This window comes from Pelodiscus sinensis, chromosome 3, assembly GCF_052426305.1.
Source record: "Pelodiscus sinensis isolate ZL-2025 chromosome 3, ASM5242630v1, whole genome shotgun sequence".
NCBI lineage: Eukaryota > Metazoa > Chordata > Testudines > Trionychidae > Pelodiscus > Pelodiscus sinensis.
The window spans coordinates 63662791-63686299 of NC_143054.1; the positions used below are offsets into that span (position 1 = coordinate 63662791).

Sequence of the window (23509 nt, forward strand, 5' to 3'; positions counted from 1 at the left end):
AGAAGACTGAGGATGTGGGGATGTGAGAGGCTCAGGACAGGGGGTTCCAGGGTATGATAGGCTCAGATTTGGGGTCAGGTGGTGCAGGAGTATTATGATGCAGCAGAGAGATGGGGAGGCCCTGGGGAGAGTCAGTGGGCTCCTTCTGAGAATCTCTCCCTCAGGGCCTACCAGATGCGAACACCAGACCGGTGAGCCTGGCGGATGGCAGTTGTCCAGGGCTGCTCGAATTGCCTCCCCTCACCATCAGCACCTGCCCCCCACCCCAGGAGGAAGGCCTCCCCTTTTCTCTCCACAAGGTTATGGAGAATGCAACACACGGCCACCACCTCGAGGATGTTGCGTTCCCCCATCTCCAGCCATGTCAGCAAGCAACAGAACCTCCCTTTAAGATGTCCGAACACACATTCCACCTGGATGCGAGCCTGGCTAAGATGCACATTAAGTTGCTCCTTGCTCGCATCCAAGTGGCTGGTGTAGGGCTTCATAAGCCACAGCATCGGGGGTAGGCCGCATCGGCCACAGTGCACATTGGCATCTGCATATCCCCAAATGCAAGGTCCTGCTGCAGGAAAAATGTTCCAGCCTGTAGCCTGCGGTAGAGGTAGGAGTTCCTGAAGATGTGGGCATCATGTGCCCGCCCCGACCACCCGACACAAATGTCCGTAAATTATCCCTGGTGGTCAACCAGGGCCTGGAGCACACTGAGAAGTAGTCCTTTCTGTTAATGAATTGGGCTGCTCGAGGGGCACTGCACAGACTGGGATGTGTGTCCCATCAAGAGCTCCTCCACAGTTCGGGAAGCCAAGCCCAGCAATGCTGGCCACGATGGTGTCCAGGTCTCCCAGATGGACAAGCCTGTTCAGAAGCTCTGAATTGATGGCCCTCACCACCTGAAGAAAGAGACAAATAGACAAAAACCAGGAAGTTAGATGGGTTGCCTGAACTCTCAGGAGGAGAATTCCCCACCTCGCCCCCCTCAAACACCTCAGGATTCCCTTCCTCAGGATGCCGCCTCAGAGCAGCGCAGGGTGAGTCGAGGAGCTCACTCCCACTCCATCCCCCTCTCTCCCTTGCCCTTTCCTAACAGTCCCCCTTTTTCAGCCCCCCTACTCAGCAGGGACTGTCCCCCGAGAGTGACTTAGCTCCATCAAGATGTCCCAGATAGTAGATCTCTCCACGCCAAACTGGTGTCCCATCAAAACGGTAGCTGGTGGGTGTCCTGTTGTTGGAGCACAGAGGTGAGACATGCACACAGCTCCTGGAATGAGGCCTTCTGTATCTGGAAGTTGTAGAGCCACTGCTGGTTGTCCCACAGCTCCATGATGAGCTGGTCCCACCAGTTGGAACTGGTGTTGAACCTCCAAAAATGCCTCTCCATGAAAAAGTTTGGAGGCAAGGGCATTGGTCCTGCATCCTGGGCGAAGGGTTCATATCTCAGGTCTGGGTCCAGATTGGGCAGGAGCATCATGACGGTGGCATGTAGATGAAGCAGAATTTGCAGCGTGGCTGTATGGGGCCATCACCTGCTCAAGGGCAGCTCTGGCTCCATGGCAAAAAACCAAATAAGCACCAGAAAAACCAACAGAAAAGCAAATGCTGTGGTGTCCACGTAAGTTGGGCAACCAGAGCAAGCAGTGCAGCAGCTTTTCTGTCCCTCTGAGAGGTAGGCAAGCCAGCAACAGCAGCGAAACGGCTGTCCAAGGGGATCCCTTTAAGTAAGGCTTATGCAGCAGCACCCAGAAGTAAATGCTGCCCCCATGCACTGCCAGAAGTGGTTCCAGGTGCCATTTTTTTCGACAGAGCATCAAGACAGTCTGGACGCACTCTTTCGAAAACGTGGATTTTTTTTTTTTTTGATCTGCTTAGTGCAGACTAGATGCTTTTTTTGGAAAGAAGCATGTAGTCTAGACGTAGCCGAATAGTAAGAGATTGGTTTAAACTGGGAAACAGTCAAACAAAAATCCTCTTACGCTAGGAGATTAAGATTGTTCCACATTATTAGAAAAGTTATTTCTCAGGAATCTGCAGTGAGTTTTTGGATTTCACATATCCTCTCAATAGCACGTTATACTTTATTCCTTGAACAGTTACTCTCTTTTTATAGAGGCTGTAATTTCCTCTGATAAATAAGAAAATCTCAGAGGAGAAGACTTCCAGCAGAATAAGTGTCTGATTAACAGACTAGTCCCTTTTAAATGGACATAAGAAACAAAAAAGTGCACGATGGGGCACGAAGCAACTGAACTTGTTACATAGCTTCAGCTGTAATTCTGATATATTCTTCCAGTTACCCTGTGAAGTGGATTTGGCCCTTAACATTTAGAGTTAACATTTTAGCCATCTATGTGCAAATGAGAGCAGGGAGTAAATGTGAAGGGGATAACTATGAGAGACAGAGGTGGACCAAGAGTTCTAACACTGTCTGGGTATGTCTACACTACAAAGTTAATTCGAACTAACAGACGTTAGTTCGAATTAACTTTGATAGGCGCTACACATGCAAACTGTTAGTTCGAACTTAATTCGAACTAGCGGTGCGCTTAATTCGAACTAGGTAAACCTCATTCTACGAGGACTAAGCCTAGTTCGAATTAACTAGTTCGAATTAAGGGCTGTGTAGCCACTTAATTCGAACTAGTGGGAGGCTAGCCCTCCCCAGCTTTCCCTGGTGGCCACTCTGGGCACCACCAGGGAAACTCTACTGCCCCCCTCCCGGCCCCGGAGCCCTTAAAGGGGCACAGGCTGGCTACGGTGCCCGTGCCAGGTGCAAGCCTGCCAGCACCCAGCCAGCAGACCCTGTACCTGGCACGGCTAGAATCAACCACCCGCTGCCACCCAGCCCTCCGCCTCTTCCCGGGACCAGGCTGGCGGCTCCCAGGAGCCTGCCCGGGGCTGCAAGAGGTGGGCGCTCGCCTGGTCTAGTGCGGACATCGTGGACCTCATCCACGACCTCCGCACTAGGCACAGGAAAGTGGCCGTCTAGGGCAGGAGTGCTGCCAGCCTGGCCACCCAGGAGCAGGTTGGCATGAAAATCAAGGTGGTCCACTGAGACCCCCGACCCTGAGCCCTGAGCTTAGAATGGCCGTACTGGGTCAGACCAAAGGTCCATCTAGCCCAGTAGCCTGTCTGCCGACAGCGGCCAACACTAGGTACCCTGGAGGGGATGGACCGAAGACAATGACCAAGCCATTTGTCTCGTGCCATCCATCTCCAGCCTTCCACAAACAGAGGCCAGGGACACCATTCCTACCCCCTGGCTAATAGCACTCCATTTACCCAACCTCCTATCTTTATCTCACTTCTCGTTAAATTCTGTTCTAGTTCTAGCCTTCACAGCCTCCTGCAGCAAGGAGTTCTACAGGTTGACTATTTGCTTTGAGAACAACAACTTTCTGTTGTTAGTTTGAAGCCTGCTACCCATTCATTTCATTTGGTGTCCTTTAGTCCTTATATTATGGGAACTAATGAAGAACTTTTCTTTATGCACCCTCTCCACACCACTCATGCTTTTATAGACCTCTATCATATACCTCCTCAGTCTCCTCTTTTCTAAGCTGAGAAGTCCCAGTCTCTTTAGCCTCTCTTCAAATGGGACCTGTTCCAAACCCCTGATCATTTTAGTTGCTCTCCCCTCTCCCACCCTCTCTCTTCCCCTCTTCCCCCTCCTTTTCCCAGTCTCCCCCAGTTTTGTTCAATAAAGAGAGTTTCTATTTTTGAACACACGTGTCCTTTATTTTGTACATCAGGAAGGGGGGCTAGGGAGGGCTAAGTGGAAGGAGGTGAGGGAGGAATGGGGTACAAGCCCCCGATGGGGAGGACTGGGGTGGCTCTGTGGGCTTCTCGGGGTGGAAGCTCTCCTGAAGGCCCTTGATTGACCCCCTCTCCGGATGGCAGCCTGCGGCAAGTGCAGCCGGGCTGATGGCCGAGTGCTGTGATGTGCCGAGTGTGGGCACTCAGGGCACTCCAAGCCAGGACTGCTTTGCAAGCGGGGAACCCCTGAGAACTGTCTGTCCGGGGTGGGGGTCGGGTCCCTTTAAGCACAGCCCTCGGCTAGCCTGAGGCAGCAGCTCCACGCTCTAAGTCCTAATCTGATGCCCTGCCGGCACTGCTTCCGGCCATCCTTAACCTCGGTTCAGGGTCCACTCAGTGTGGACATGCTAGTTCGAATTAGCAAAACGCTAATTCGAACTAGTTTTTAAGTCTAGATGCGCTAATTCGAATTAGCTTAGTTCGAATTAACTAATTCGAACTATGTTAGTTCAAATTAGTGCTGTAGTGTAGACATACCCTTATAGATTTGTGTACTTATGTTTGCTGTACACTTCTTATTAGCATACAACGCTATCTTATTTGGTGTTACCATTTTCATAAAAAGTGCTTCCCAGGAGTATCAGGGAAAAGGTAGAGCATGGAAATATAATATATCTACATTAAGTAAATCTACTTTCAAAAAGACTTGTCAATGGGTTTTCTAATATCACTCAGGCAGAAACTGTGGCTATTTGGGGGGAGGAGGGAGGAAAGCTTAAAACGTGTGTGTTGTGTGTGTCTCTCTCTCTCAAAACGTGGGAAGTTACTTTAAACATATTCCATTAAAAATAGATTGGGGCTCCCACTCCAGTTTTTTGATCCTTCAAGAAAGATAAAACTTTCTATCCGTGATACTTCTAATGTAAAAATAGCAAAGACCACAACCTTGTAGCCACCTAATTATTTCTGAAGTGCTTCATGTTGCACGGTCAGTTGCTAAATTAACTATACACTTTAATGATCATTAGCTCCCGGTCGTCTACAAAATGTAAGTACTTTTTTTTGCTAACAAAGGATGAAGGGCGAAAATCTTAATAAGCTTTGAGATAATGATTTACTTGCAACCGATTCAATTTCTTCACTTGCTATGAGAAAAAGACATGGAGATTTATTAATTTTTAGGAATTTTTTTGCAACATTCTGCAACCTTATGCTATTAAAACAAATTTTTTATAGAGCGGCCACCTCTTTAAAAAATCTTCCTAATTCCACGATTCTTAAACTTTTTTTCAGGAAGATGACCCGTTTGTTTTTAGCAGTACAACATTTGGATTTGGTCCTCCGCAGCAGTGTGTCTCAACCCCTTTTTTTTTTTTTTTTTTTAAGTACCCTTTTTTTGGGGGGAGGGAGGAAGTACCCCCAGTACCTACAGTTTTCAGACATGCAATTTTTTTTCTACCATTGCAACATATTTGTTTAAACAACTTAATCATAACCGGGTGGGCGATGAAATTTTTGGTGTAAAAAGTGCAAAAATAATAAAGCGCTGTAAAACTTAAAACAAACATTCAGTTTTCTCCAAATTTCAGTTGTGTTCACATACACCTCCCTCAGCCCCAACTTCTCTCAAGTACCCCCCTAAGGGTTCTCATACCCTGGTTGAGAAACACTGCTACGCCGGTCTGATTTTCAATATATGACAAAACACTGACAATTTTTTTGAAAAAATTAGTATTTTGTCTATTAGTAATGATTACAGTTTTGAGAAGAATAACAAGTTCAAATATCAGACAAAGTTCTTAGTTGCATTCAATATTAAATTTGAATTAATCTTTATTAGGCAAACATCTTTAGAAGTTAAATTTCACTGTTATTTACAAGAAAATGTACAATTCAAGACTAAAAATGTCACACCTCTATTAAAACTAGGGCACCTCACATATTTCCATTTGGTGTTCATCCAAGCTCCTGCTTTTACATCCAAGATGACACAGATGTAGCTTCTTTCTGAACCTATTAAAATAGAAATTGAAAAACAAATTGCTCTATAATTTAATGAAGTATGGAAATGTATATTTATGTAAAGAAAAGCACAAAGAACAACAAATTTTAAACACCCATACTAGAAACCATCATCATAAATATGGAGGCCTAGAAATTAAAGGATAATGTTCCCAATGTTTTTTTTCCCTACTGTGTCTCAAAATCAGGAAATGCTTTTCCTTTCTCTGTAGTTCCTGTTGTTCCCAACCCTTAAATCAACTTTTCTGAGCACCATCCTTCATTTTGAAATGAAATCTTTAGCCTTTTCCTCTCATTTTTCTTCTTCCCCTGCTATGATTTATTTTTCCCTCTATCATCCCATATCCCCCCTGCCCTCCTGCAGGGTTTCCAGAAGATTAGATATACATTGTGCTGGAGACTGAATTTATATAATGACATTTTACTGCTCTTCTAAAATCTATTTATTAATGTTTCATTTGGATGTTAAATCCAGTACATGTGAAATGATTACATGTATACTCGGAATGACAAGTCTAATCAAATAAGAACCCAAGATGTCAGACATCAAGATTAACGGCTGAAAAGAAACAGAAGAGCTGGAAATATACAGACCTATAAACCTGAAGCCTGGGATTATTTCAAAGCACCATTCAGAATTGGTTTATTTACCAAATAGGTAAACAAGCTATGGTATTACAGCACAATACCTCATTTTCAACTAGGTTCAAAGGGGTAGGGGTAATAAAAGCCCCAAGGAGGCATAAAAAAGGCAACCGAAAAAAGAGGCAAAATTACAAAAAGATCATAAGAACAAAAGGAGGAAAAAGAGGATCTTAATACATAAATAAGCAAATGCAAGAGTATGGGGAACAAATAGAAAGAACAAACTAGACTATGAGTTATACAAGATAGATTATGAATTAATTGTCATCATTGAGACTTGATTGGATTAATAGTATAGAAGAGTGTAGCCTGATTAGGATGAACATGCAGAGAAAAGAAAATGAGAAAACATTGCATTAAACATCAAAGAATATATACACTTGTCCTGAAGTCTAGAAGGTCAGATGCCGACCAGTCAAAAGTTTCTGGGTGAAGGTAAATGGAGGTGGAGAGAACATGAACAACATCATGGTAGAGGTCTTAGATGGATGAGGCATTTTTTGCAACAAACAGCAGGAATATCTAGAATACAAGAACCTGGTAATAACGGGGGAACTTTAACTACCCAAACATCTGTTAGAAAAGTAATAGGGCAAAACGAAAGTGTCCAGTAAGTTCTTGGGATGTATTCAGGACAACCTGTTTCAGAAAGTGGAGGAAGTAACCAAGAGGATAGACAGAAATTGGCTGTGAATCTGGAGGTAGAAAAATAATCTGAAAGTGATCAAATGACAGATACCTTTCATTCCTTAGAATGACGACAGGAAAGCAGCAAGTCAAGAAGAATGGACTTCAAAAAACAAACAAACTCAGACTTGGAAAATTGCCAGGTATGCTCACATGGAAAAAAAAATATGGGAAAAAGATGTCCAGGAAAACTGACAGTTTCTCTCTGACAATATATCAGGCAGAATAGTTCAATGAAGTAAGAAGTCAATATGGAACTCTCAGGAGCTTTTAATGATCTGATAATACAAAGCGAATTCTATAAAAAGTGGGGACACAGACAAATAACTAAGGAAAAGTACCAAATACCATAAGAATGTAGGGGCAAAATAAAAAACTAAGGCATAAAATGAATTACACCTAGCAAGGGTCATAAAAGGTATTAGTAAACAAAGGAAATGTGGGCTAAATAAAATTACCAGAACTTGTTGAAAACTCATATTCAAAGAGTAGTTATCCATGATTTTTTGTCAAACTGGGAGGGCATATCTCCTAGAATCCCACAGGGGTCTATGAAGTTTACTGTCAAATCATCCAAAACTAATGAGGGATTTTCAAAATCCAAGATCTTGAATGGTCTGGCAGACCTCTGGGGGAAGTTCAGAGGACCAAAATCAAACACATCTCAGTAATAGCTGATGCCTTAGTTTAAGCAGTCAAGTAGCAAAATCACTTTTGCTTGAGTTAAAGGAATTGTGATGATGGCTTTAAGAGTGCACAATCTTGTGATCCCAGCCAGTTTCTAGCCCAGATTTTAAATTAATTCCCCATTAGATTTGCTTTAATTTGGAGAAGAGTCTTAAGTTTACTAATGTATACACACAAAAACAGAAGGCTTGAAGCTCTTCCTGAAGATGATCATCATAGCTTATTGCTTTAAAATGACAACCAAGACATAGCATTATCACTTGTATCAAATACTTGCTTGTGCGGTGGAAAACACCAAGAGTACACTGCATCAGACTGTGTTCAAGTGTTTGTCTTGGCCACTGGTTCTCAATGTATTTATTACTATGTGCTGCATATGAAGCCCACAACTTGCATTGTGGGTCTCCAGTTGAAAACCAAAGCATCCCTCCCCCCAAAAAACCCATAGTCCCTTCTACGTGTGATGATCCCACCTGAGACTCCTCCACAGAGGGGGGCCAGGAGTGGAGCCCTGGGTGTGGGGCCAAGCAGCCGGGACCCAGACCCTGGAACCTACTGGGCAGCCAAGACCTGGACCCTGCCATGCAGAGCCAGGCAGCCGAGATCAAAGTCCCGCTGTGCAGGGCCAAGACCCCCAACAGAGGGCCAGGAGCACTTGTCCCCACTAAAACATGGGGGCGCTGTAACATTCCTGCAAATCTCTAGTTCCTACACATATGTTGCCCATCCCCACAAATCACACCAGAGACCCACTCTCCTGCACCCTGCACCTCTGCAGCAATCGCTGCCCAAAGTGTAGTCAAAATGTAATAAAAGTATGATGTATAAATGATCTAATGTATAATGACATGCTTATATGTTCTGTATGCCTCATCATTAGACTACTATAAGGTCTTGTTTCCTGTTAGCAAAGAAGGTGGTGAGGAAGAAGTGGAAACCTTGAAGATAATTAGGAAACTTCCATCGTGTCTTAGTCTGAATTAAATTAGCAGAATTGACAAAACCTGGAGACAGGCAGACACCCCCAAGAGTAAGACACAAGCAAGAGACAATGATGGGAAACCTGACAATAGCCATCAATGGATAACTGTGGAAAACTCTGAAATTAGCACCTTTTAAGGATGAATGATTGCAGCATGACACTGCAATACCCATAGACTCAAATGGGAACGCACATATGTAAAACGGGGAGCTCTTGCCACTAAGACTCTGGGTTTGGTCCTGCAAGCCAAGCCTCAGAGAAGCCCCGAATAACGATCAAAAGACCCAGACTCCTCACTCCTGGCCAGCAAGATTGATTTGAGCCACAACAGACTAGTAACTATACACCATCTGCAGGGGTGTGTGTGTGTGTCTTTATGAAGCATAGCTTTAATACTGTATTCTTAATAAACACAGAGCCTTGCCTTTTCCCCTAAAAAGATCCCATTTGCTTCTTATAAACATAACACCTACTGCAGGGAGTGATGAAACAAGGCTGCTGCATGCTGTCTCCTTCTCAGCAAGGCCTGCCCCCCTGCCAGACCAGAGCAGCAAATTTGGAGGTTTTTTAGCAGACAGGCTGCAGATGTGTGCTAATTGGGCTGTATGTGGCCTGTGAGTTGAGAACCACTGATCTAGTTTCCCCACATTTATATTTGGGGTCATTTCTCAACTTCCACTTAGTCATAGTATCAACAGGCTGTCACATGATTTAGTACAACCAGTTCAAGGTATCTGGAGGGAGTTGTTCAAAGATTCCCTGGAATTGTTGGCATTTCTCTCCTTTCACAAAGGGTATTCTGAAGGAAGGATTACTTGCCTTTTTACTGAAGGCATCCCACCTTACTGATGGTAGTGTAATCCCCACAAAAAAGTATTGCAACACTGCGGGAATTAGTTTCAAAGTACCCATGATAATTCTATAGGATTGAGTGAGATCACTGTCAATTGTGTGTGCATGTAATGAGCATACTGTTGTACAATACCCACAACTGAATCCCACAAAGAGTGACTAAACTGCCTAGAGTGTTTTGGAGTAAACTCGCCATTTTGTACTGGTGAATTTTTGAAGTACACAGTTCCTGGTTTTTCTCTCTCTTAACAGGTTCTTTGTACTTAAGTGTTTATATTAAAAACTTGAATCATTTTTATAACCTTCATTTGGAAGTCTTCACTTGAGGGATCGGTTAATGCTACTGGCACCTTTAACTACTGCGACACATACAGAAATAATTTAGTGGATTAGAGTGGCAGCTTGATAGTCTTATTAAAGTACACAGGCCAGAAAGCTATTTCCCTTCATTTGCTTCCACTGTACTTGATTTGAAATCACTAGAACATGTAAATAAAAGAGGAATTAAATGAGAGTCCAATGCACAAAGCAGACTCAACTAAGTTAGGTCTCTCTTCAGTGATAGTAAATAATATAAATGGCCTTAGTTTGCTTCAACTTATATTTACTAAGCAAAACTGAAATATTAATTTGGCTTCAACAACAGTGTATTATTTCTGTGTTAAGTCAGGGGTGGGCATTAAGCTGGCAGGCCGTTACCACTTTATTTACCTGTGCTTCCACAGGTATGGACACTCAAAGCTCCTGTTGGCTGTGGATTGCCATTCCTGATCAATGGGAGCTATAGGAAGCGGCATAGAATCATAGAATACTAGGACTGGAAGGGACCTCGAGAGGTCATCGAGTCCAGTCCCCTGCACTCATGGCAGGACCAAATACTGTCTAGACCATCTCTGATAGACATTTATCTACTCTTAAATATCTCCAGAGATGGAGATTCCACAACCTCCCTGGGCATGGACCAGAACACTGCTTCCCACATCTCTGATGGGCTAGGAATGATAGTCCATAGCCAACGGGAGCTTCAAGCCACCATACCTGCAGATGTACAGGTAAAAAAAGTGGCAGCAGCCTGCTGGGAGCTCCTACATCTGGCCCCTGGGTTGGCACTATGCTCTGGTGTTTACAATCTCAGTTGTTAAGATGCAAGAGCTATATTTTAAATAAATTATTCAAGTCACCTGTCTAACAAAATATTCAGTATGCAATTCTCTTTTGATATATACCATGAATACAAATACATCACGCCCTTCCAGATTATAATGCACTATATAAATAGTGCTTAGCCCTTATACAGCAGTTTTACGTGACTCCTCTCTTCTTTATCAGAACACTGGGAATTACAGAAAAAAATGACTAAAATTAGATACAACAAAATACACACTGGATGGGAAAAATGCTGAACCTCAACCAGAACACAGCAAGCAGGATACACTTCCTAAAGACAGCAAGTGCAGAAATGTGACAATCAATAATGACAAGGCTTACAGGAATACCTTGCAGGCTGCCCTGCACCGTTCCATTGGGAGGTACCTTTACTTCTAACACAATGTACAGGCCTCATGGAATGGACCCAAATAGCTGAAAAAAATTTTATCAGCAAAAAAATCAAAAAGTTTGCCTTTGAAGGCATTTTTCTACCTAACAAAATACCCTCATCAATGGAATTAACCTTTCAATGGGGAATGATAACAGTAACAATTGGGATTTATTGTCTATCTGCTTGTGATTAATAGAGAGGAGTCTAAAGTAACTAACAGAGTGGAGGAGATGTATTTTGCAGCACTTATGTGGGTTTTTCGTCACATACCTTATTGAGCTCTGGGAACAGTTCTTGTAACCCAATATCCAGCAGAACGTAAGTCAACTAAAAACAGAAAAAGTAGTTATTGTAAAAGGGTCAAGGCCAGTTATTATGACAACCCTTTCAGACAACTATACTGCTCTTCCTTTAAAAAAAAAAAAAAAAAAAGGATACCATCTCATAGAACTGGAAGGGACCTTGAGTCCAATACCCTGCCCTCACGGCAGGACCAAGTACCAAAGAGAATTTGCATTCATCTCAGGTCACAAAAGACCACTGCAATCCTTTATGACATGCTGTGTTAAGCAATAAGATTTCTCATATAATGACATGTACCTGCTTGTTAAGCACTGGCTGCTGCATTCCATCAAACAGAAGTCTGATGCCTTCATACTTGGCGTCTTCTCCAATGCATTTGCCTATCAAATCTAGACCAAATACCAACACATACCAGTCACAAAAAGCCATTACAAATTAGTTTGGTACTATAGTAAAGCATGGCTAGATCAAAACTAAGTGCAGCATATCCTCAGCACTTCCAGTGACTCTAATCTTGAATGCTATGAACTTACTTTTCAAATGAATGTTTTTAGTATCAGTTAAGTTAAATATCTTTCTGAATCTTTTGCTTTTATTCTAGTTTAATTAAGAATTAGCTTCAGTGTCTATTAAATGAATTTTAGGAAGTATAAGTGGAAGCCTATTTCTTCAAGTTCTCAAAATGAGAAAAAAATATTCTTTATTAGCCTATGCACTGCAGTGATATATAAATATATCTTTTTTACTTATAGTTTTACTTTCAATATCAAAGAACTAAGTCACTGCCAGTTTTTAGATAGAAAATATATAACCTAAGTTTAGTGCCCTAATGCTTTTTGTAATAAAACAGTGGTTTCTTACCTGTACGTAGAGATTTTTTGAGATGTATGGCTCCATCTGTATTCCACATGTGGGTATACATGCACTCCATATACCCAAGACCACAGACTTCTAGCAAGTAGCATCTATTGGTCCATGCCTGCACAATTGCTCCCTCTCATGCTCCGTAGTGACGGAGTAAAGAGCGGTATAGATCGATGTCTCTCTAGTTCTCTTACCACAAATCAGATAGGATCCAAAGCAGAAAAGAAGTAGAAAGGAGAGTGGAACACAGATAAAGACCATACTTCTCAAATAACTTTTGGCTACAAGTAACTTTCATTTCTTCAAGCCCTGGTCCCTATGGCTACGTCTACACTGGCCCCTCTTCCGTAAGGGGCATGTAAATTTCAAGAGTCGTCGTAGGGAAATCCGCGGGGGATTTAAATATCCCCCGCGGCATTTAAATAAAAATGTCCGCCGCTTTTTTCCGGCTTTTAAAAAAGCCGGAAAAGAGCGTCTAGACTGGCCCCGATCCTCCGGAAAAAGTGCCCTTTTCCGGAGGCTCTTATTCTTACTTTGAAGGGCACTTTTTCCGGAGGATCGGGGCCAGTCTAGACGCTCTTTTCCGGCTTTTTTAAAAGCCGGAAAAAAGCGGCGGACATTTTTATTTAAATGCCGCGGGGGATATTTAAATCCCCCGCGGATTTCCCTACGACGACTCTTGAAATTTACATGCCCCTTACGGAAGAGGGGCCAGTGTAGACGTAGCCTATGTGTATTCCACACGTCAGTGTTTGATAAGCAGTATTCAAATAGGATGGGGGGGACAGGAGGAGGATGCAGTTACTATAAATTTCTGTAATAGAGCTGTCCCAACAGCTGCATCTGCAGAATAGATCTGAACTGTGGTATAATGCTTCAGGTAGGAATGAAAGAAATGGTTACTTACATGGAAACATCCAATATTAAGACCTCGCTTAAAAACGCGATTGACATCGCGTGCACCTGCTGAGAGGGCACAACTGAAGATATTTCATATGCTGTCTTGATACAGGATATTTTTCACTTAGAGACTGTATGGAGAAACCACTTGCCCCTTTATATGCATATGACACAAACAGATGAGCCAAAGCACAAAACAGTTTAGTTCTATTAGACAGAAAGCTGACAGCTAATATCTAGAGATGCTGCTTCTCCAGAAATGAATGCAGCTTAGGAAGAAATACAGGTAAATACTGCCTGATTCAAATGAAACTGAGAGACCACTTTAGACAAACATTTTGGGTGTTGCCATAAAGTTACTTTGTTCTTGAGAATGGCATACAAGGAGTTCTGCCATCAAAGCTTTTGACAATCTCTTTGTAAGCATTACCACCATCAGGATTGCAGTTTTCTAACAAGAAAGGGACAAGATGCCAGAGGCTCAAATGTATGTACCATTAAAGTCGCTAAGACTGCAACAAAGTCCCACAAAGAAATTGGCTCTCAGACGTGGAGGATCAAATTGAAGAATCTTGCTACCATAGCACTGGAAAAGTTTGAGGCCTTGTCTACACTAACCTCTACCATTGATCTAAGTTACATGACTTCAGCTACACAAATAGCATAGCTGAAGTCACCGAACTTACTGATATGTCTTGTGTGTGGTTAGGTTGGCAGGAGCTGCTCTCCCGTTAACACCAGCTACTCTTCTCACCGAGAAGTCTGGAGGTGTGCCTAACGTAGTGAATACAAGCAGAGAGAGGGTAAGTTTAGAAGATAGGATACACAAAGAACAAGTTAAAAGTCACTTAGGAAAGTTAGATGTCAGCAAGTCACCAGGTCCTGATGAAATGCATCCCAGGATACTCAAGGAGCTGATAGAGGAGGTATCTGAGCCTTTAGCTATGATCTTTGAAAAATCATGGCAGACAGGGGAGATTCCAGAAGACTGGAAAAGGGCAAATATTGTGCCCATCTATAAAAAGGGGAATAAGAACAACCCAGGAAACTATAGACCGGTCAGTTTAACGTCTGTCCCAGGGAAGATAATGGAGCAGGTAATTAAGGAAATCCTATGCAAACAGTTGGAAGGTAATAAAGTGATAGGGAATAGCCAGCATGGGTTTGTGAAGAACAAGTCATGCCAAACTAATCTGATAGCTTTCTTTGATAAGATAACGAGCCTTGTGGATAAGGGAGAAGCGGTGGATGTCATATACCTAGACTTTAGTAAGGCATTTGATACGGTCTCGCATGATATTCTTATTGATAAACTAGGCAAATATAACTTAGATAGAGCCACGATAAGGTGGGTGCATAATTGGCTGGATAACCGTAGTCAGAGAGTTGTTGTTAACGGTTCTAAATCCTGCTGGGAAGGGATAACAAGTGGAGTTCCTCAAGGGTCTGTTTTGGGACCCGTACTGTTCAATATCTTCATCAATGATGTAGATATTGGGATAGAGAGTACGCTTATTAAGTTTGCAGATGATACCAAACTGGGTGGGGTTGCGACTTCTTTGGAGGACAGGGACATAATTCAAAATGACCTTAGCAAGTTAGAGAAATGGTCAGAGGTAAACAGGATGAGGTTTAATAAAGAGAAATGCAAAGTGCTCCAATTAGGAAGGAACAATCAGTTCCATACATACAAGATGGGAAGCGACTGTCTAGGAAGGAGCATGGCAGAAAGGGATCTAGGGGTCATAATGGACCACAAGTTGAATATGAGTCAACAGTGTGATGCTGTTGCAAAAAAAGCAAATATGATTCTAGGTTGTATCAACAGGTGTGTTGTAAGCAAAACTCGTGAAGTCATTCTGCCGCTCTACTCTGCACTAGTTAGGCCTCAGCTAGAGTACTGTGTCCAGTTCTGGGCGCCACATTTCAAGAAAGATGTGGAGAAATTGGAAAGGGTACAGAGAAGAGCGACAAGAATGATTAAAGGTCTAGAGAACATGACCTATGAAGCCAGGCTTCATGAACTGGGCTTGTTTAGTTTGGAAAAAAGAAGATTAAGGGGGGACATGATAGCGGTTTTCAAATATCTAAAAGGGTGTCACAAGGAGGAAGGAGAAAATTTGTTCCCCTTGGTTTCTGAGGACAGGACAAGGAGTAATGGGCTTAAAGTGCAGCAGGGGAGGTTTAGATTGGACATTAGGAAAAAATTCCTAACTGTCAGGGTGGTCAAATATTGGAATAAATTGCCAAGGGAGGTGGTGGAATCTCCCTCTCTGGAGATATTTAAGAACAGGTTAGATAGACATCTGTCAGGGATGGTGTAGGTGGAACTTGGTCCTGCCTTGAGGGCGGGGGGCTGGACTCGATGACCTCTTGAGGTCCCTTCCAGTCCTATTATTCTATGATTCTATGGTAGAGTATCAGATGAAAGAGCACTCTGAGATCAATTTATTGTGTCTTAGCAGATATAATAAATCAAAAGCCAGTGGATCAATCCCTGCTGCATGAATCCCTGGTGTAGTGGGAACAAGCCCTGACCTTTCCAGGAATGGGATAATGAAATGCTAAAAATCACAGCCCAATGCACCCTCAATGAGCTAAGAACAAGACCTGACAACTGAAGATGCAGTAAATTCTCCTAGATGTTATAAACACAAGTCAGTATTGGCTGAACTTCTAACACCAACAATCATACTGAAAATCACTTCCATTTATCCAGATAGGTCATTAGGATAGAAGACATTCTACTATTGAGTAAAACCCAGTGAATAGCTGCTGAATGTTGCTCTTCCTCCTCATTCAGTCACAGAGCCGCCATACCATGAGATGCAAGGAACTGAGTTTGCAAAAGCAAGGTGTAACCTTATTCCTTGTCAGCTGGTCAGGATGGAGAGGAAGGGATGCCAGAAACTGAACTGACAGTGTGAACCACAGAGCACATGTCTTTAGGGACCACTTACAAGGAAAAATCCCTGCAGAGATGGCGCACAAGATGATTTGCGACCCCAGGCAAGCAGTTGCCTATCAGAGTGATATTCTCCTCATGCAGAACTGTCACAACAAGATTGCCTGTTAGCAGAGCATCTTGAAGCATGCTCCCCCTTATCTGTTCACATAATACACTGTGGTGGTACTGCTGATAAGTATGCGAACAACTGATCCCCTGATGCAGTCTAGCAAGACATGACAGGAACTATAGATGGCCTGATGTTCTAGCATGTGGATATGCAATGAGGCTGCCTGCTCTGACAGATAGACCCTGAACTTTAGGCAACCCCAGATGTGCTTACCACTCTACCAGGGAGGCATTCGTGGCAACAGACTGAGCTGGCAGCTCTGGGTGAGGGACAGCAGTCAGTCATTCAGATACAGGAAAATATGGATTCCCTTCTTTCTGAGGTACCACAAACATATCCTTGGTAAAAACCTGGGAATGGGTTGAGGAGAGAGGAGTAGGCATAAGAAGCAGCACCATGTACTGAAAATACTACTCTGCCATGACAAACTGAAGGAATTTTCTCTGGCTTGGTAAAATGCCAAATGAAAATATATATCCTGAAGGTCTAGAGCTAGTGTTCGTTGTTAACTGAAAACAAGCAGGATCAGAAGACAGTTCTTAAACCTCAGGATTTTGGGCATAGTACTTCTCCCTAGGATGGGGGAAACTAAGCAATACTAATTAAACTGCAAACACACTCAGAATACAAAAACTATATACAATTATATTTCTAAGTTTTTGAATGACTGTGCAAAAATTGCTTCAGACACAGAGGATTCCAACTCAAGCCATGAACTCGTAAGGAGGAACTGAAGAGGCACCAATCGGCACCAACCCACATATCTTTGGTAGAGAGCACAAGGGGAGCAATTGTTCAGTGCAGACTAACCGATTCTACTTGCTAGAAATCTGTTTCAATTGTATGGAGCTCAGGTATTCCCATGTGCAGAACACAGAGACTAGCACTCAAAGAACAACTTCAAATTACATTTACAATGAATTATTATAGGATGATCCCCCCCCCTCCCCAATTTATATAGGAAAATTATAGCTTAGATAAGTCTTCTTCAGGCTTTTACGGAAGCCCTGCTTTTTACCCAATTTTGAGCTGGACCAAATGATATATGAAGAAGAATAGTGATTTGTTCAAGATCAGTCAGTCACACAACTAGTTCATATCCCATGTTCCTCCTGACCTGCATAGTGTCATTATCTAACCATTACACAATAGTCCTGGGGGCAAGAGTAACCCTCATTAAATCTATGAAATGAAAATCTCATTAAACAGCAGCATTTTAGGCAACTCTTTAAAACATCAGCCACATAACTGCTTTATAAGATCAGGAAATTAGCATTAATGATATATTTGAGCTAGATGCCCGATTTAAAGGCTAAAGAGCATATATAAGTCACATGGATGTAGAACCTGGAATATATCTCATCATTTCTTCAAAGGTCTGCTTTGCTCGTTTCTGTTTATCTTGGAGACAGCGAGGTTCACTATTCTCACAAAACACAGCATCTGTAACAACCAAAAGAACAAAACTGGCATCAGGAGTTGGCTTTCAGTAAAGTTGTACATTGTATATGTAACTAAAAACAGATACCAGGCTTTTGAATGATGTCTTCAGAATTAAATTTCTGTTTTCCACGTGATTTTAACTGGAAATAAGTTATAGCCATGCCATTTTATAGCCTGTCGTCTTCTTATTCTGCTCATAACCAGAAATACCCTATCTGTTTGGAATATAGTGTTTTGCCAATTCTTTCCTTGTTTTAAGTTAATTTTTAAAAGTATCACATCTATTCTAGTTAAATTCCGCTGTAGGTTAATTATATGCCGTTTAATTGTAATTCCTCTTGTACTTACAATTATATAAAGATATTCTTCACTTTATATCAAACGGCCACTCAGTATTGATGGGGACTGTTGCAACTGCCATATTTACTACAGAAAGCTAAAAATATTTATGTTCATTTTGGATTTCAGTCACTCAAAGCTTCTTCACTTTGTTTTCATTATTTGCAATCTCTCTTTGGGCGATGTAATTTTCAAAACTGTCCTCCACCCAATTCATTTTCCTAAATATAGCAATTTTGTTCAGTCTGATCAATTTGTCCTGTGGGCTTAATTTTCTTTGCCTCCCCTCCCCTCTTTTTAGAAAAGGGAAACAATTTGAAAACTAGTATTAATCTTCCAAAAAAAAAAAAAAAAAGAGATGCGATCCAATGCATACTTTAAGAATTTCTTAACGTCACATATCTACTGCATCATTAATTCCATCATGTTGATCTGTCCTTTAACCTTCTTTTCCTTGCTCACTATAAACCTCTATTTAAAAATTCAAGATCAGATTGCAGAATATGACTTTTGGAATTTCTCAACTTTGACTCATTTATTTGATTTCTAAACCCTTTATGTTGCCTAAGTTCTTTTTCACATGTTGTGTTATACAGCTTGCAAAACACTTTGGGTTGCGCCAACAAAAAAAGTGCTAGTAAGTCATTAATATCTTATAAGTAAGTCCCAACGTGGTTTAAAATGTATAAGAAGCACATGATAAAATGAGAAGTATACGCATGGCTTTTCTCTAACCTCTAAGGAGTGTGATCAGTGATACCAAGCGATGCTCCTGAAACAGCTGTTTTAGTTTATAGTCGAGATAGTAGTCTGTGTACATCTCCAATGTGTTTTTGAAGAGAATTCTTCCACCCATCAAGAGGTGATGCAGCCAGTCAGGAACATGGAAAACAACTCTACCTGGAAAAGTCATTACTACACATAGTAAGAAGGTCCCCATCATCATAGTACCTTGCTTTCTTTCTTAAACAAGCGTGCACATTTTGTTTCTGTTTTGTTTTAAATATCAAAGAGCTAACTCTGCAACCTGACTCCATGCCCTCACACTACAGCAGATTCTATAGCTTTAAAATCTGTGTGTGTTACATTTACTACAAAAATCAAGTGTTGGTATTATTTATTTAAATTCGAGTAGCACCTGAAAGACAAATTCTCAGGAAGATGTGGGTGCTGCATTAAGCAGCTTATGTCCAAAATACAAAAACGCAGGGTGGGGGGAATGGGAGGGAAGGAGATACAACATACAAGCAGAGTAATTAGAATGACACTGCTATATTTGTGACACCCTAACAGTAAGAACTTTCAAAACAGGATAGCGTCCCTAACTGTCATCTTGCTTGTTATAAAAATCTATACATTTTAGACAGACTTTTCAAACAGTACATTATCACCCTGAACTTTTTACACCTCTTTTAGACTTCATATCAAATACAAAGAGAAATCACTTCTTACCAACATACATTAAGTAGTCATAGACTCCCTCTACCGTTACAATCTCTATAAAATAGTTCTGATTTTGTCTTCTCTCTATATTCTCAGAGCGGTTTGCATTGTTCTTGAACAGATCATTGAAAAGCTAAAATAGAAACATTACATTTATAAACAAATTCAAGAAAACAAGAATAAAAACAATAAGTTCTGAAAAGTTCAAATGGGTTGAGATTTTCAATGGAAAATTTGATTTTAACAATGAAATTTTTCAGAGATGATGTTTGCTTTCCAAAAAAAATGTCAGTATCTTGTAGAATGCTGTAATGGATATACTGGGCTTTTAAGAGTCAAGAGGGCCAAAAGACTATTCCAGGGAGAGGGACAATGAATTGGCCTGGTAGTAGAGGAGAGGAAGCAGTACTGGGTAATTGGGAGTTGTCCTGGAGTTTCCTCACCATTCACTCTCCTTTATGGGCCTAGAATCATAAGTAATCTTCCCTGTAAGCTGTATACTTGTGTGGTAGCTCAGGGGAAGTTTAAAAGCCTCCCACCTGATTAGCAGAGTGCCCACACCTAGGTTTTGTTTCTACTACTGGTGCACATTTGCACGTCTCGGTGCACAAAAACATTATTTTTACATGGATGGAAAAAAGTAGAGGGAACACTGATCAGGAGTCCTATTACAAGGGAAAGGCTATGTTCCTGTCACTTCCAGCCAATTAGGTAGAGCTCTTTGGAGGAAGGCAGTATATAAACTGTGTTCTCCTTCAGAACTGAGGCAACACTGGCAATAAAAGAAAGCCAGAGCTAAAAATCTCAACTCTAGGAAGAGCTATCAAAAATGACCCTCTGAGGAGCAGGCTTTAAGCAAAGAAAGAGCTCTGAGAGCCAAAGATAAGCATGAACCTTTGGATTACAGTGATGGAACCTACTGGTGAAAGTATTTGCGGTCATTAAACCAGCCCCAAGTGGAGAGCAGTAGAACTTCCAAAAAAGGCTGTGGGGAGTCTGTAAGGGACCCAACAGGAGAGAGCAGATAGAGGTTGCTTCTGAAAAGAACACTGGGGCCCACAAAGGAAAGTTCAGTAAGCGATGGTCATATTACAAATGCCCCCAAACCAATATATATTGTAGATAAAGCCCAAAATATTTCAATTCAAAACGAGCATTGCAGTGTTTTATGGAAATTGTAGTTTTATTGCTTTATGCTCCCACTCTCCCTTCAGGTCAGGGATCACTGGAAAAACTACACTCTTCTCCTTTATGGCCTATGAGAGCCTCAGACAACTTTAAACAATTGCTTTGTATGTTTTAAAGTAGCCTCTTTGAAATGAAGCTCTAGAACAGAGGTACCCAACCCATTACAGACAAAGAGCCAAAATATGGTGGATACAGTGCAAAAAGGTGAGGGAAAGAAGTTGAGAAAAGCTGAGAAAAAAATAACCCAAAAAACCTGCCCCTTTAAGAGTCGTGTGTGGCCCAAGCAGCATCACTGCCCCAAGCGGCACCCTGACCAACCAAGGAAAAAAGGTCAGAGCAGGGGAACGCAAAACAGCCACGGATGCAGGAGCCGAGCTGTGGGTACGGGAGCCACAATTTTTCATTTGAAGAGCTGCATGCGGCTCGTGAGCCGCAGGTTGGCCACCCCTGCTCTAGAAATAGCAAGGGCCACGTGCATAAGAGCGCCTTAAGACATAGTGCAATTTTACTCTTTGTAAGATTATTTGGTAGAGTGGTAAATATATTTGAAATACTAAAGAACTGACTTATGACTATAAGTTAGATGTCAGCAAGTCACCAGGTCCTGATGAAATGCATCCCAGGATACTCAAGGAGCTGATAGAGGAGGTATCTGAGCCTTTAGCTATGATCTTTGAAAAATCATGGCAGACAGGGGAGATTCCAGAAGACTGGAAAAGGGCAAATATTGTGCCCATCTATAAAAAGGGGAATAAGAACAACCCAGGAAATTATAGACCGGTCAGTTTAACGTCTGTCCCAGGGAAGATAATGGAGCAGGTAATTAAGGAAATCATATGCAAACACTTGGAAAGTAATAAAGTGATAGGGAATAGCCAGCATGGGTTTGTGAAGAACAAGTCATGCCAAACTAATCTGATAGCTTTCTTTGATAAGATAACGAGCCTTGTGGATAAGGGAGAAGCGGTGGATGTCATATACCTAGACTTTAGTAAGGCATTTGATACGGTCTCGCATGATATTCTTATTGATAAACTAGGCAAATATAACTTAGATAGGGCCACGATAAGGTGGGTGCATAATTGGCTGGATAACCGTAGTCAGAGAGTTGTTGTTAACGGTTCTAAATCCTGCTGGAAAGGGATAACAAGTGGAGTTCCTCAAGGGTCTGTTTTGGGACCCGTACTATTCAATATCTTCATCAATGATGTAGATATTGGGATAGAGAGTACGCTTATTAAGTTTGCAGATGATACCAAACTGGGTGGGGTTGCGACTTCTTTGGAGGATAGGGACATAATTCAAAATGACCTTAGCAAGTTAGAGAAATGGTCAGAGGTAAACAGGATGAGGTTTAATAAAGAGAAATGCAAAGTGCTCCACTTAGGAAGGAACAATCAGTTCCATACATACAAGATGGGAAGCGACTGTCTAGGAAGGAGCATGGCGGAAAGGGATCTAGGGGTCATAGTGGACCACAAGTTGAATATGAGTCAACAGTGTGATGCTGTTGCAAAAAAAGCAAATATGATTCTAGGTTGTATCAACAGGTGTGTTGTAAGCAAAACTCGTGAAGTCATTCTGCCGCTCTACTCTGCACTAGTTAGGCCTCAGCTGGAGTACTGTGTCCAGTTCTGGGCGCCACATTTCAAGAAAGATGTGGAGAAATTGGAAAGAGTACAGAGAAGAGCGACAAGAATGATTAAAGGCTTAGAGAACATGACCTATGAAGCCAGGCTTCATGAACTGGGCTTGTTTAGTTTGGAAAAAAGAAGATTAAGAGGGGACATGATAGCGGTTTTCAAATATCTAAAAGGGTGTCACAAGGAGGAAGGAGAAAATTTGTTCCCCTTGGTTTCTGAGGACAGGACAAGGAGTAATGGGCTTAAAGTGCAGCAGGGGAGGTTTAGATTGGACATTAGGAAAAAATTCCTAACTGTCAGGGTGGTCAAATATTGGAATAAATTGCCAAGGGAGGTGGTGGAATCTCCCTCTCTGGAGATATTTAAGAACAGGTTAGATAGACATCTGTCAGGGATGGTGTAGGTGGAGCTTGGTCCTGCCTTGAGGGCGGGGGGCTGGACTCGATGACCTCTCGAGGTCCCTTCCAGTCCTATGATTCTATGATTCTAAGTCAACATAGAAAAATCAGTAAAAATTTTCCTGTGGTATAACTTGTGGGCCCCAATACAATACAAATAATATATAATCATAACATTTATTCATGTCAATTGCTTACCTAAGACTGCAAATGTACCTTGTGTTTATTATATTTGGTAAATCTGAGCCAATACTGCAATGCGATGGCATTCTGAGATATATTAACAGGACTGCGATATGTACAACACTGGAGGTAACTGTCCCACTATAATTAGCACCGATGAAGCCTGAGCCAAAGTAAAAGGTTGGGACAAATTAGAGAGTCCAGAGGAGAGGATGAAAAATGATAAAAGTTTTGGAAAACTCCCTTATGAGCAAAGGTTGAAAAAACTGAGTACAAAGAGGATAGTGATCAATTGTTCTCCATGTCAACTTTGTGTAATACCTTCAATGATCATCTTAGGGCATTGTCTAGACTACGTACGGCTTCTCAAAGAAGTTATGCAAATTTGGCTCAGAAGGTTTACAGGGGCTTTTGAAAGAGGGTTTTTTTCCCCAATATTTGGCCCCGTGTAGACAGGCCAAATATCAGAAAAGCCTCTCTCAGGAAAAAAAAAAAGATCTGCAAATTTGAGCCAAATTTGCGTATCTTCTTTCAGAAGTCGTGCATAGTCTAGATGTGCC

At 41.9% G+C, this 23509-nt stretch overlaps 1 protein-coding gene across 3 annotated transcripts in view; it reads right to left on the reverse strand.

Moving 5' to 3' along the window:
- Nucleotides 1-5556: 5556 nt before the first annotated feature.
- The window catches only part of SNX14 (sorting nexin 14), a 66831-nt gene continuing 48878 nt past the window's right edge, over nt 5557-23509 (reverse strand). For all 3 annotated transcript variants that reach the window (XM_075923839.2, XM_075923838.2, XM_075923837.2), the window contains 6 exons: nt 19547-19670; nt 18830-18994; nt 17660-17755; nt 11769-11860; nt 11439-11495; nt 5557-5766 (listed from right to left, as the gene is read on the reverse strand). In XM_075923839.2, coding sequence (XP_075779954.1) covers nt 5728-5766; nt 11439-11495; nt 11769-11860; nt 17660-17755; nt 18830-18994; nt 19547-19670 — 573 coding nt within the window. In that variant the 3' untranslated portion in view covers nt 5557-5727. The remainder of the gene's footprint in view (nt 5767-11438; nt 11496-11768; nt 11861-17659; nt 17756-18829; nt 18995-19546; nt 19671-23509) is intronic.